The sequence below is a fragment of the Scophthalmus maximus genome, chromosome 1 (genome assembly GCF_022379125.1).
Source record: "Scophthalmus maximus strain ysfricsl-2021 chromosome 1, ASM2237912v1, whole genome shotgun sequence".
In the NCBI taxonomy this organism is placed as follows: domain Eukaryota; kingdom Metazoa; phylum Chordata; class Actinopteri; order Pleuronectiformes; family Scophthalmidae; genus Scophthalmus; species Scophthalmus maximus.
In genome coordinates this window covers 4160218-4174327 of record NC_061515.1, presented here as the reverse complement: position 1 = coordinate 4174327, position 14110 = coordinate 4160218, and the positions used below count along the sequence as shown (strand labels likewise).

Here is a 14110-nt window from a genome sequence, read left to right as displayed (position 1 = left end):
TATATATATATATATTTATATATAGAATATCAGAATAGAAAACATAAAAATGTAAAGCATGTGGCACATGATGTATAAAAACAGTTATTTAATCTTCAGGCGAGTTGAATTATTTGAACTTTTGTTGCTTTCACTGAGACAGAACAACTTTCATTCAACCCATTCAAAGAAGTCAGAGTGTAGAACGACAGCTCCACGTCACTGCTGAGAGGTTGCTGAAGATGACACACTTATTATGGAGTGATATATATATATATATACACATTTATTTATTTATTTATATACACATTTATTTATTTATTTGTTAATGTCATTTATTTATTTGTTAATGTTTTTTGCAGAACATCACTATGTCACATGCAGGTTTGACCTTTAGAATATAAAATGTAAATTCTTTAATCATTTTAGCGGATAGATGTTTGTGTGGAGTTTTTTTAAATTTTTTTTATCAAGTCACTCGAGTCTAAATGAATATTTGTGCCAGATGAAATTAAATTCCTTCCGGGGCTTTTTCTGAGCGATCACATCAACCTTGACTCGTGACGTTACAACCAACCAGGTCGGTTGGTGTCAAATTTGAGGAAATTCCCTCAAATTTTGAGATGTCAAGTTTAAGAAGCCCCCCCCCCCCCAAAAAAAGGGGGTTCAGTGAAATCACAGGGACCTTGACCCTTGACCACCAGACGTTTCTGCCATATCTGAAGGGATTCCCTCAAGACACATACTGAGACATGTGAAGTTAATTTCCACAGATGAAGAAGTGTTCGTGTTTCTGTTTTGTCGGCACAAAGCGACAGTGGGAAACTGGTGCTCAGGTCGTGAAAGGTTATCAGTAAACGACACGAGTGACATACGAGAAAGGGATTTTTTGCTTTTACACAAGATATTTGGAAAGATTTGAATCTTGTGAAATTTCAAATATTCCCTAATTGTATCCGTGTTAGCTGTACAATTTAAAAAAAATAAGTAAATAGAGAACAGTCCTTTCCCATTCTTCCGGAATCTCCCACAATCATTCCAGGAAGTCAAGCCAGTGTGTTTCTGTCGGTGAGTTAGTGTTACCAAGTGATGATGGAACAGTCTGAGCGGGAATAAATACCAGCATGTTTCAAACACTAAGCCATCAGACAGGAGACATTCACAGGAGCGGACAGGAGTCCCCAAAAGAAGTGATAAAACTGTACCAACCGTCCCGAGATGAAGACATTCAGCGCTGCAGTCGCGGTGGCCGTGCTTGTTTTTGTTCGCATTCAGGCGATTGGCGCCTTCCCATTCACTGGAGTGAGAGCCCGAAACTTTACTCCATTGCAAATTTGCCCGCTGGCCGTAAAAAGACGCAGAGTTGTTGCAAACGAATGTGCGTGATTCCTTGGCAGGTGCAGGAGCTGGCGGAGGCGATGAGCCGCGACGGCGCAGCCGCAGCACGGGAGGAGGAGACGTCGGCCGAAACGTGGATGGTATGTGAAGTCGTTCAACGTGAGCCCATTCCGGAGCGAGTGAATGAGAGAAGACGTACAGAGCGGTTGACCTTCCCGCGCGTCTCTTGTCTTTGTAGTTGCCGTATGACGTCAGGCGGGAGCGGTACAGCGGCCCTGTCAGATGCCGATACTGCTGCGGCTGCTGCGCCCTGGGTGTCTGCGGCATGTGCTGCGAGTGACAGTTCCTGCACGTCAGACCTCACTGTACATATTTGTTGTCATTTGACCATGTGGCGCGCTGTAACTCTAATGTGATTTTAATGTCAATTAAATGTCGTGATATCAAAATGACCGCCGAGTGTCGTGGGTGACCTGTCAGCCCCAGAGCTTTAACCATCAGGGCCCGAGCTCCACTGATCAGCTCCATTTATATTATTATTATTATTATTCAGCATATAAATCACTGATTTGAGGCACTCAACGTACTCCGGCCTGCCCGAAAAATTGCACGCGCATCAGAAGTGGTGAAATTTTTTATAAATTTGATATTTTTGGGGTCTTGGGCATGGGCCTGTCAAAAATTACCCAATAAAGCCCCTTACCACATTCCCCCTTGCTTTACATTTGATGTAATTAAAGGGAATTTGGTAGGCACGTGTATCACATCGAGACCTACTAAAAAAAAAGAAAAGGTCACCATTACCTCCGACCAACAGGAAGACGACCATTTTGATTTTGGTGAGCAAATTTGAACATTTTGCGCACGTCACACTCTAACGAACTCCTCCGACAGACTTCTCACCAGCAACTTCAAATTCAATGTGTCATCTCGAGACCTTTGGGATCAAACGACACCCAAAGCTTGTTATTATAATTACTATTCATACTGATACACAGTCACTAACACCTAGCTGACATGCAGGCCCACATACTGTGAGAGGAAGTAACATCCTCCACTGGCCTCTAACAAACAACACTCCCAGAGGAAACCTTATTTTCCGAGGGTGGTCTCCTGTCCACGTGCTAACCGGGCCCGACTCGGCTCTGCTGTGCTCCACTCACTCGTTCCGGTGCGGTACAGGGGGGTATGGCATCCGGCCGCGGCGGTATGCATGCGATTGTGTTACTTTCAGCGTGGCTGGATTGCGCCTCACAAGTGTAATGACCACATTGGTCCAATAAATGAACTGGTGGTAATTCAGTGGGGGGAAATGATTAGGGAAACGCACGACGCACGGATGGACTCTTCGATAGAGTTATGAACAGTGAAGAGCATAGCGAGAGGTCAGCGCACGCGAGTCATGCAAGTGACCGGCAGAACAATGGCGAGAGCATGTGGTCTAAGCCAGTGTGATTAGGATTTAATTACGCGCACACACGCAGAGGTGTGTGTGTGTGTGTGTGTGTGTGTGTGTGTGTACGCGGCGGGCGAAAAAAGGCGCACATTAGCTCGCACATGCACAGACTGCCAGTCTGGAGCCGGACGGACTCCGGCTCTGATCCCACCCTCATGCAGCCTCGCAGGGGGCTGAGCGTGGTGCCAGGCCTGCCTCGCGCCCAGACGGACGCCCGCTGTACGCCCCCATACCAGCGGAGCTGCTGCCAAACCACACAAGGAGATAGTAAATGAGAGCAGAGGCCTCTGTTCAGCCTCCTCACACACACACACACACACGCACCATGTGGTTTATTTCATCTGACTCATTCCCCGCACACACACAGAACACACGGGCAGGCAACCATTCGGGGGCCTGTTCATTGGTGAGCTTCTAGTGTTGTAGCTCTATGAATCTTCAAGCTACCATTTTTTTCAGTGTACAACCTAATATGCTCGGCTGGTAAGCTGGGAAATCCACAGGATGTTGCTGTTGTTGGCCGATGTGTTACCTTTGACTCAAAAACCATGGACAAGACAGAGGCAAATCAGCAGGAAACACAAAGTGAAGCCGAGGCCGATGTCATTAGTTTTGCAGGTATTCAGTCAAAAACCAAAGATTTTTGTTAAAATTCCAACCTGATGATGTTGTTAAAAAAGAATTAAACCGTTGCAAATGATCCCATACGGTATTTGTTTAGGTGTATCAGTTTTGACAAAGCAGCGTTGCACTGCAAAAAAATGTATGATGGATTTATACTTTATTTCATACCATTAAAAGAAAATGAGAATTGGATCATCTTATGGTCCCTCCTATCAAAGCATATCACTTCCATACTCACTTGGGGGTATAAATAATATCAGTATATTTCTTTGTATTGAGCGCTTTCACACAGAAAGGCAAATATTGCTTGTTCTGAACTTTTGCATGACAAATGAAGATATTTACCAATTACTGGAGTAGTTTGGATTATGCAACGATACACCTTAGACAAACGGCATGACCAGGACAGTAGCCTCCCTGTAGCGCCGGTCTTCCTCAACCAAACGTCCCGAAGTGTGTCCAGCACCAGGGGCCGCGGTGGAGCTCCGGATCCAGAAGACCCTCCGTCTCTTTCTCCACCTCTCAAACTGGGAAAAATCTCCTCTTCATTTGTCGAGTGAGGAGGAGGAGGAGGAGGAGGACAAGATCTTCATCATGAATCTATTGACACATTTCATTGAGATACGTGTTTTCGAATGTCCATCACTGCGTGAATGAGCAGCTTCGATGCAAATCATTTGCAGGCGAGTTTTCCAAATTCTCGTGTTTCGTGTCCCTGGTGCGTAAAGGCCTTAATACCTTTTTAAACGGACATCCAACACCGTGGAGTAGGACTCTGGAACGGCTCTCTGTTAATGTTCCCCTTGATTGGATCCAGAGGGCCACATTACATATACTATATTGCCTGTAATATCTCATTTGACTGCAATTGTTTCAGACCCGTAACCGACCGATTAGTCATCACTTTCTGCAGTTAATCACCAAAAGCGGCAACAGCAGCGCGCACAGTGTGAACCAGAGGCTCCACCGCAGGTCACACTCCACCAGCAAAAGGGCTGGAAGCCATTCACACATACACACACACACACACACACACACACACACATACACACACACACACACACACACACACACACACAATCAAGGCTGGGAACCACTGTCATGAGGTCAAGACCTCCACTACGGCGGAGTTGATTAAACACGTTTTTCTACAACCCACATGCTGGCCAATAAACAAAATCCGCCGTGCCGCGCCGAGCGAGGACGACTGCGTCGCGCCCACCGGGAGCATCACTGGCTCCAGCGCAGCGCAGCGAGACCGAGGCACAAAGCACCCCCGCGGCACGGCGGCACAAGGCTCCACTTCCACCCAGCCGCCGTGCCTTTGGGGAGCAATCAGCCCTGGCCCCTTGTTAGCGGGATAATGCCTGCTTGTACACGTGTATGCGTATGAATGAATATTTCCTCCACGGACCCTCCGCTCGGAGGCAAAGGTTGCCCCTGAAGCATGGCACTGCATAATCCGGGCCTGAATGAAGGCCGGGTGGGGGGGATAAACATTCCAGGACAATGAGACCCCTCCTTTACCCCCTGCTGTGCACATACCCACTTAAAAATCTGCTTACCCACAATGCAGCACTTGGCTCAAGTGAATAACCCCCCCCCCCTTCCTCCCTTTCCCGCCGGAAGCAGTGCTGTGCCACTACGGAACAACACATCCCCTCTCCTAAAAGCCACAAGTGTCAGCCGTGGCTCACGTACAACCCTTCTGGGCCCTCGCTGCGCGTATTACATCCACTTCGACTGGTCTCAATATACTTTAATAAGACCTGTTTTCGATCAATTCTCCCTTGAAACCGGTGGTAACACGGCTACTAGGCGCATATAAAAATGGAATGAATGGAGCAGTGCTGCCAAACGGTCCGGAGGGGGAAAGAAAAAAAGGAATCCTTGTGGATTTGTCCTCACCAGCTGGCTCTCGAGCACCAATATAACGGCCGTGCCCATGGCTCTCGGAGCACCGGCGAGAGGAAATACTTGCCCAGTCTGTAATGTGTTTAAGGTGCGCGGTGTGATTCAGTTCAGGTCATAAAGCTCCTGCGTGTCACATCCTGAGTGGAAGGACAGAGCCGCTCGGCCTGCGCGGCCCTCAGGTGAACATGGGACAATGGCTTTGTGTTTGGATGTCAGCGCAGAAGAAAAAGGCCGGAGCTTTGGGATTAAATAAACTTTAAAAAAAAAAAATAATACTTACAACACCCAAAGGAAACATCACACTGGGTCGGTGTAGAAATGTTCCATGTAATGATCGGCGATAAAAATAAAAACAAAAGTCCCCTACTGCACCTGCTGTTACAGGGCCCGACCGCAGAAACACGACCGCAGTGAGTGACTCATAAATATTCCCCGCCGTTTGTCATCCTAGCGTGAAATAGAGTCAGACACAGCATGGTGACATTAATGCACAAAGTGAACATTAAGACCATGAATCTTTTCCCCCTTTTTGTTCCCGCTGAAGGGGCGCGGCAGATGTGGAGCGGCTCCGTGATAAGCTTCGGCGGGCGCTCGCCGTGGCGGCGGCGGCGCACTTCCAGCACAGCGCAAATGTTTCTGCAGCAAAAGCAAATAACTGTCACAGACGGTTAGCTTTTATGGAAGAACATATTTATTTTGGGGGGGCGGGGGGCGGGGGGTGGATTAACTCGTTTCCCACAGCAACTCCAAATGACACCGACACCTGCACGGAGAGTTGACTTTGGATTGCGTTTGTCGCAATTAGGAGCGAGTCTAGCAATAAAAGTGGCCCGTTAATGCCATCATTTAGCGGGCTTGTACACACCATGATGGCTAACATATGGCAAAGTCGCTCTAAATATTGAGGTCTGCTTGTCCTTTTGACACCACTGTGTTCCCGCTCATTTGCAGTTTCAGCCCTTGTGCCAAGCGCCGCGGCCAACGCATTGGGAAGAAGAAGGATTCCAGAGTTGCCTCAACCGAAAGGGCAAAAAACGGCCGGCTCATTATGCCGTTATTAGAAAACGGCAAATTATTACGGCGTTCATAATCCCGGGCAATCCTCTCTCTGCCCCGCCAATGTCGTGACTTCCATTTTCTGCCTCTGTGCGTCGGAACGAATGTGTCACAGGCCGCGGCACACTCGCTGGCAGACCGCAGCGTGTGAATGTCCCAGCGCCCCCTCCTCTTATATCCTCTTACTGTCATGCGAGGTGCGTACAGTGCGCAGGATGCAGTGGATGCACTCACGTGCCGCTTTCGGAGGGCACAGATTGCTATCGCCGATGCGTACCGTGCTCGCGCCCGCACTGGGTCGCTTCCTGTCGGTGGTTTTCACTTGTTGTGCCTTTGAAGCCGGCTTTAATAATAGGACCCAACAGAACTAATGAAAATGCTCCCTGTCAGATTACAAGGGAGCTTCAGTCTCAGCCACCTAACCACATTCAGCACAAACATTAAAACACACACACACACACACACAGAAGTGGTTTACACAGGGAGGACCTTTCCTTCTGATGTGTGGATGGCTGCTAACCCTCTCAACAACACTAAGAATACCACCAGTGTCCCGTTTCCTTTCTTAACAGTAGAGCAAAAAGACTAAATGAGTGGATTGATGTCAAAGGGGAAAGGTGAAGGGACTGAAACAAAACAAAACCCCTTTCATCCGAGGGTTTGCCACGCGATTGCTCTCCCGCCGGCGCCTTTTCATTTTCCATTGTGGACGCGGCAATGTGTGCTTTAGTGGTGGTCTTGTGCTTAATGAATCCACTTCAGTGCAGTTCCTCTTCGTAAGCCTCCAGGTTTAATCCCCCCGTCTGGAGCAGTGACAGTCTGGCCCAGGGGATGACATCTGTGAATCGTTCATTAACTCGTAACCAGCAGCAGATGTCTTTCAAAAACAACTCGCTACGTCGACGCTTCATTTCATGCCCCTGCAACAGTCGCCTCATCCGCTGGTGGACCCGACTGGCTCCCGAGGAGCTGCTCGCTGGCCCCGACTGTGCGATCGCCAGGGTTACTTGGAAAATAGTGTGGAATTTCTGTAGTCCTCCATTCAAAAAGGCTTCAAAGTGAACTGTGTAAGAAAAAAGAATACTTAAGTATTTCGTACAATGTACTTGCATGTATCAGAAGTAAAAGTTCTTGGCCCCTGTGACAGATGGTGATTCATTTGCAGCTTTTATATAGTTACTTTTTTATTCAGTTATATACAGTTAGCAGCTTAGGTCAGTGGTTACCTGACAACTTATAATGTCTGAAACATAACAAGGGGTCCCCAAGAAGGCATATTTATGTAAATTGCATTGTATTTCATGTCAAAATCTTAGTGTGCGTTTCATAGTGTTTTTTTAAATAAAAGTAATATTTCATGTCAGATGAATGTACTGAAAATAATGTTAATAAGTACAAAACTGTGGTCCGACATAAAGGTATGTTTAAATAAAAGTATTATGTATGGCGAAATGTTTTTTTCTATTAATAAATATGATTTTATAAATTGCAGTAAGTAGGATAATATGTTTATATATCACAGAATATGTTTATACGTTGCAGAATATGTTTATACATCACAGAATAGCTTATGTTTTTCTTTTGCAGAATATGTTTATATGCGGAGGAATACATTTATGTGTAAAAGAACATGTTTATATTTGGGGGGGGAATACATTTATATGAAACAAGCCTACAAGCTGTGGTAAATAATTCTAGCTACTATTAGAAGTATTTTTATTCATATGCAGTGGCTGGATGAGAGTTAGCGTCATCTGTGTAGCCTCTCTTTTAATTCAATTTATGATGTAGACAGTACATATGTTTTTTTTGGGACTCGCGGAAATGTTTTTACAACATTTTGAGAACCGTTCCGGGGCCTCCGTGGTGCAAACGTCCCTCGGTGGAAGTGTTAAGCTGTGAAAAATTGAACAAGCCTCCGGTGTAAGAAATATGCCGTGCCGCTTGGAACACCTGTGAAAGATGTTCAGGCAAACTTACAACCGCCGAGGATTAGGCCTCGGGGTGGAAATGGATCACGCGAGGAGCAGGATATTTCAACATGGGGCCGCCTCCCCGATGGAAATATCATGTGTGATTTCAGCGGGGTTAACCAGAGCAGGAAGACTGTGGTCCGTCTCCAAGGATGATATATATGTGACACGATGTGATTTATCTGTTACTGTGCATCCATAAGCTGTCTGGCAGATCTTTTTCTCTCTCTCTCTCTCTCTCTCTTTGGGACAATGATTATACAGCGAGGATCTTTGGGGCTAAATTAGCCGTGGCCTGCATTAAAGCATCTTTTCTCTCTGCTCATCCAAGTGGTTCCGTGATGTTTTGAGGTCCGTAGAAGTAGAAGCGAGTGCTTGACGTGCATCACACAAAGAGGTGATTGAATGTGTGTGTGTGTGTGTGTGTGTGTGTGTGTGTGAGATGAAAGTGATGAAAGTGTCAGCACCAGATGCACGTTGCTGGGGCACTGCAGCACGACGGCGGGGTGACGTGGGTGAGCCTCCGACGACACGCGCTGGCTTCTCAGCATCCGTGAGGCGACGTCATCGCGAATTACAAACCCCCTTAACGGTGCCGTCATGCTGTTAGTGCCCAATTGACCGTGTCCGATCCTTTGGCTGGACGCTCGACGTGTGTCACGCAGTGCGTCATGATGGATTTCACAAATGTTTTTGTCTTTTTTTTTGGGGGGGGGGCCCGTATAATTGTACACTGTAGTGAGACAAGAAAAAACGACAGTTGCTGAGTGCAGCCACATGTATTATGTCCATAGACAACAACGGAGACTTCATGGTACAGTCACATGAAGTGTATTTTAATAAAACACAATGTACACATATGCAGTCCTATGACCATACATCTTCTGGATCCTAATTATTAAAACCTAGAATATGTCAAAGCATAGTTTTATTTGTCTTTTTTTCTTCTTTTCTTCGTCTTCTTGAAAACACTGAAATCAGTAGATGAGGTCAAATGAATGTAATACAACACTTTGCGCGACGTCAGACGGAAATCTTTTCCACGTGTTAAAAGATATGCACTGTTATAAGGAACTCTAAGAATATTTTCCCCATATAAGAGTAACAGTATGAGGCAAAAAAAACCATCTCACGGAACAAAAAAAAAGTACAAAATAGAATTAATAAATAAATCAAATATATACCATATAAATGAAATAGCTATGTTGCGGCTATGTTTATTATTTGTTTTTAATCATTTTAATCTGTAGCTTGGTATTACAACCTTTTTATCTCTAAAACATTTAGAACGGTGAACGAGTCAATACTGAAAATACAGTAATAAGCTTTTCATAATTAGATAAACTATGTACACGAGTCTGTTGCCATGCTAGTCGAACAGCTAAATTTCTTCTTTTTATTATCCACACTATACAGTTAGAGCATGAAGCGGTCCGAACGTAAACAGTTTGTGCTGAGAATAAAATACTTTGCAACTATGCATGGTGATTTCTTTTAATATTACTCTCGAAAAATGTACATAACATAAAGGCCACACATGGGAACACTCTGTCTCCATTTAGAGGGAAGGCGAGGGCAGCTTTGACATAAATATAGGAACAACAAACAAAAAAAAAGTCTCTTTCAGTTCATCGGCATCGATTGCTTCAGCGGAATCTCCTTTGCCTCTTCTTCCTCCCTCCATCTTTTTTCCATCCTCCTCGGTTCAATGCCCCCTCCCCCCTCCATCCATTCCAGGGGTAGTTCATCTTACCGAAACTCCCTCGCTCCCTCTCCTATTCACCTCCCTCCGTCCAGCTCTCCCGTCTCCACAGTCTCCGGTTGCCCGTCCGTCTTCCATCGCGCCGGATGGTGAATGACGTTGTATTGATGATGGGATATGAGTTCAGTTATGTCGACTGCAAAACGTCCGCGAGGCGAGGCGAGGGGGTGGGGCTTGGGGGAACAGAGTCACCTGGCTGGTCGCTGCAGGAGGGGAGACGCAGCAGGAGGCAGAGGCGTGAAGCAAGTGTTGAGTGTGTTGATGCGGACATCGTACGTTTTGACATTTATATATATATATATTTTTCTAGTGACGGATTTGTGAGTCGTGGCTGGGCGGGGTGGGGAGGGGGCCGGGGGAGGCAGGTGGGACTGGTGATCGTCGTTGGTCGGGATATGGGTGCAGCAGCAGCGGCTAGCAGCTTTGCCTTTTCTCGTCGGTTCTCTGTTCTGTGGCCAGTGTCAGTCCTCACTGGCTGGTGCGCGCGGAGGCCAAGTGGTCACTGTGCTGGTTCTGGGCCCGAAACCGCAGCCGTTGCTTGTTCTTCTTCTTTGGTTCTTTGGGTCGCTGCTTCCCTGAGCCACCTGGGAACGAGGAGGGAGGGAAGAAAAGAATTGGTTATCCCTTTGTTCAGTACTACCAGCACCTTTTAGATTGTCCGAGTTAAAGACCATGCTGCCAAAGTCCCTCCACTCATGCGTGATGTAGTTTCTTCAGCAAACGTTACATGACCGGGACCAGATTCCTGACTGGTTCAACCAGGGCAACTGTCCCCGGGGCCCGAAACCTTCAGGGGTCCCCCGGCTGCTGAAGAAAGGTCGGTATGTCTTTGCAGCAATTTGATTAATTCAAGTTGCAAAAAACAGTCAAGATATAGTCAGAATTTCCTTAATCTCATATTTTGCTAATGATGCATTATCCATGATTGATCTGATCATCACAAAACCAACCAGATGATAACTAACATCGGGTAGGACAGTGTTCCAAATCAGTCCGGATTCTGGGGCTCTAGACAAAGTGGCTCAGTAAAGGTCCCCCTGTTATTATTATTATTATTATTATGTTTTGCTGCCATACCCCTTAGTAGGTTCATCCAAGCCTGCTTGTAATCCGCCAAGCTTTTTTGACAAAAAAATGTGTTCAACAGATTGCTATTAGTGGTAGACCCAGTGTAAAATTAAAGAGACTGATGGCAAATGTGTGTTGCTGCACTAAGCATATCTGTAGCCGGGTCACTGCTCTCACACTTGAATATGAATCAGTCTGACTCAAAGCCGGGACAGTCCTTTGACGTCACGCTTGATTTTGTACCCGATCATATGCTCAGAGTACGGTTTATAAACCCCCCCCCCCCCCCCCCCCCCCCCCACTGTGGGCAATGGTTGGGATGCAACATTCAGACGGGTGCAGGGCACTGGTTTTAAAGCAGAAGATTGATGACCTGCGAGCTCTACGCAATGGATTTCACTGTAAAACACGGGCGTGTACAGTGAAAGCACAGCCGTGCAAACACGCTGCCGTGGGACGAGGGGTTTCCGTGAACTCACCCTGCTTATTATGGGCTGCGGCGCTCTGGATTTGACACTTGAGCTTGTATGTGATCGCAATGTCCAAGAGTTTGATTTGATAGAACGATGGAATAGAAAAAAAGGTAACCACCAGATTTTAACTACAGGTTTCCTCAAAGAATTGGCTCGATTGGAAGTGTGCTCTGAGTATTGATGGCTCGCAGGGATTCTGAAAAAGAAAAAAAGGCCCTTGGACAGGTTATGCAACTTTTGCTAATGAAAAAGGGGTCTGCATTACATAAAGAAGCGAACATAATACATTATGAGAGAGCATCGCATATCGGGTTTGCTCCAACACTCGGGGCCGAACCTCAGCTTCTAAATAAATGTCTGTTCAGCCGAACACTTTTCACTGTCACTGCACCGGAGAGGGGAGATAAGTATGGGAAGTTGCATAACTCTCTTTCCAAGTTGGAGAGGTCTCCCAGCCCAAGGTTAATCCGTCCCAGGTTTCACTGGGATGGGCAAAGAATGCTGGGAACTGACTTCCTGCGCTCATGGAAGCTTGTGCGGTGGAGGCTCTGCACCCACGGCTCTTTGTGACAGAGAAAACTCCGGCTACCGAACCGCAGAGCAACAATCCGGCTGCCAAGGCCACAAATAAGATAACGAGGTGTGTGTGCGAGATGCGTGTGTGTGTGTGTGTGTGTGTGTGTGTGTGCGCAGAGGCGAGCGAGTGTGAGGGAATTTAAGGGAAAAAGAAAATCTAATGGGGGGAAAAGTGGAGTAAGGGTTGGATGATGAGACGCTATCTGGATCCTGATCTAGAACACAAAGAAACAAACCGCGCTATGGTTCGCCGAGGGGGGAGGCACAGGGAAACGCCACAGAAAAACAAGCCTCGAACGCAGGCCGCCGCCGCCGCCGCCACATTCTGGGTCCGATTACTGCACTTGTTCGAGCTCCCTTCTCTCACGGAGAAAAAAAATAGGTGAGAGTGTATAAAATGTGACATTATCTCTAATTGCCTTCTCATATGTGCTGGCACCGCGGTGGCCTCTTAAGCACCCCAACGCAAGACTCTGTTTCCCATTCGCAGGCGTGCACTGTGAGGTAGATTTGAAAATATTCACTCGTTCTAAGCCGACGCGCATGAGAGAGCGAGATATTGCTCCGCTAATAGGGTCTCCCGATGAATAATCCAGATGCATGCAAACATCAAACCATCGCAGGGCCGTTTCCTGCAATTAATTTAATCTTGTTATTTCGAGTCACCTTGCCAACCTGAGCCATGGTAATAAACTTTTTCTCGCACACACACACACACACACATATATATATATATGTATATATATTACCGGAGGACGTTGTGCACTTGCTTAGCAGATGCCACTTTAGATTTCTTGCGTGACTTAAGGTACGATGATGTTTGTGAAAGAAAACCTGGAGCTGAAAGGCATTTGGCCTACAGGTTGGTTTTCCTAATTGCTCTTTAAAAGAGGCAATTTTCATTCAAAACAGCGTTGCTAGGTGCCTGATAAACACGGCCTTCGGTGCAATCAACTCGAGATGAATTGCATTTGACGGCGGCAAAGTACATTGTGCGGCATTGAACTCCCACCGGAACGGGGCAAAAGCCCTCGTGGGCCATTCCTTGGACGCAGCGCCGCATTTAAAACTGCAAAGGGCCTGCGTTTACAGCAATTGCTTGAACACAAATAAATATGTGCGAGTCAAGTTAAAAAAGCGGTTTTCCTGGCTCGTTCGGGACTGGGCAGGAGATCGCCAATCCAAAGAGTTTTACTCTCTCTCTCTCTCTCTCTCTCTCTCTCTCTGTGTGTAACAGCGCTCACAAGACACACACACACACACACACACACACACACACACACACACACACACACACACACACACACACACAATTACAGGAAATAAACAAATTCAGCGGCTTCACGAGCAGACTGAGCTACTGAGGTCAACTGGTATAAAATACAAATAGTTTCACACTGATCATTAAACGTCACAATCACACTCCTTCCTTCCTTTCCCTTCCTCTCTCCACGGTTCTCTTCTTGTGATAATTACTCACAATGTATTATATTATATCATTTAGTAGACGGATAGACGGACACCTAGTACAACGCACGAATCCTCACGAGCAATGGATTATGTCAACTTTTATTTGCCTAAACAAACTAGTTAAATGGGACGGGGTGCCGCAGATACACAGTATTTTTAATAGATTTAATAAAGATTAAAAAGGCTGGAGTGGGAAACTCTGTTTTCCAGGGCTGTTGGGTTTTGTTTTTTTTACTGTTCCTTGTTGTGTCCTCCGCTGTAAGTTATGACAGCTGATGACAGCCGTATAAAAGTCAAATCATCATGTTACTCGTGGAATATACAAAACAACGTAATGGGAGTCTTTTTTAAAAAAATATTTCATAGCAGGAACCATAAACCGAACCCTGACGCTTTTCCAGTCATCTCCGTTCATCAGATT

At 46.3% G+C, this 14110-nt stretch overlaps 2 protein-coding genes across 4 annotated transcripts in view; one reads left to right on the top strand and one right to left on the bottom strand.

Annotated features, from left to right (window-relative positions):
• Nucleotides 1-1034: 1034 nt before the first annotated feature.
• LOC118311119 (hepcidin-like) lies at nt 1035-1769 on the top strand. The gene is made up of 3 exons (XM_035634687.2): nt 1035-1281; nt 1377-1457; nt 1556-1769. Exons 1-3 carry the CDS (start codon nt 1198-1200, stop codon nt 1655-1657), a joined length of 267 nt encoding a protein of 88 aa, XP_035490580.1. The 5' UTR covers nt 1035-1197; the 3' UTR covers nt 1658-1769.
• A 7386-nt stretch (nt 1770-9155) lies between these two features.
• rspo2 (R-spondin 2) overlaps nt 9156-14110 on the bottom strand; it is a 55270-nt gene continuing 50315 nt past the window's right edge. For all 3 annotated transcript variants that reach the window (XM_035640622.2, XM_035640630.2, XM_035640640.2), the window contains one exon: nt 9156-10686. In XM_035640622.2, coding sequence (XP_035496515.1) covers nt 10571-10686 — 116 coding nt within the window. In that variant the 3' untranslated portion in view covers nt 9156-10570. The remainder of the gene's footprint in view (nt 10687-14110) is intronic.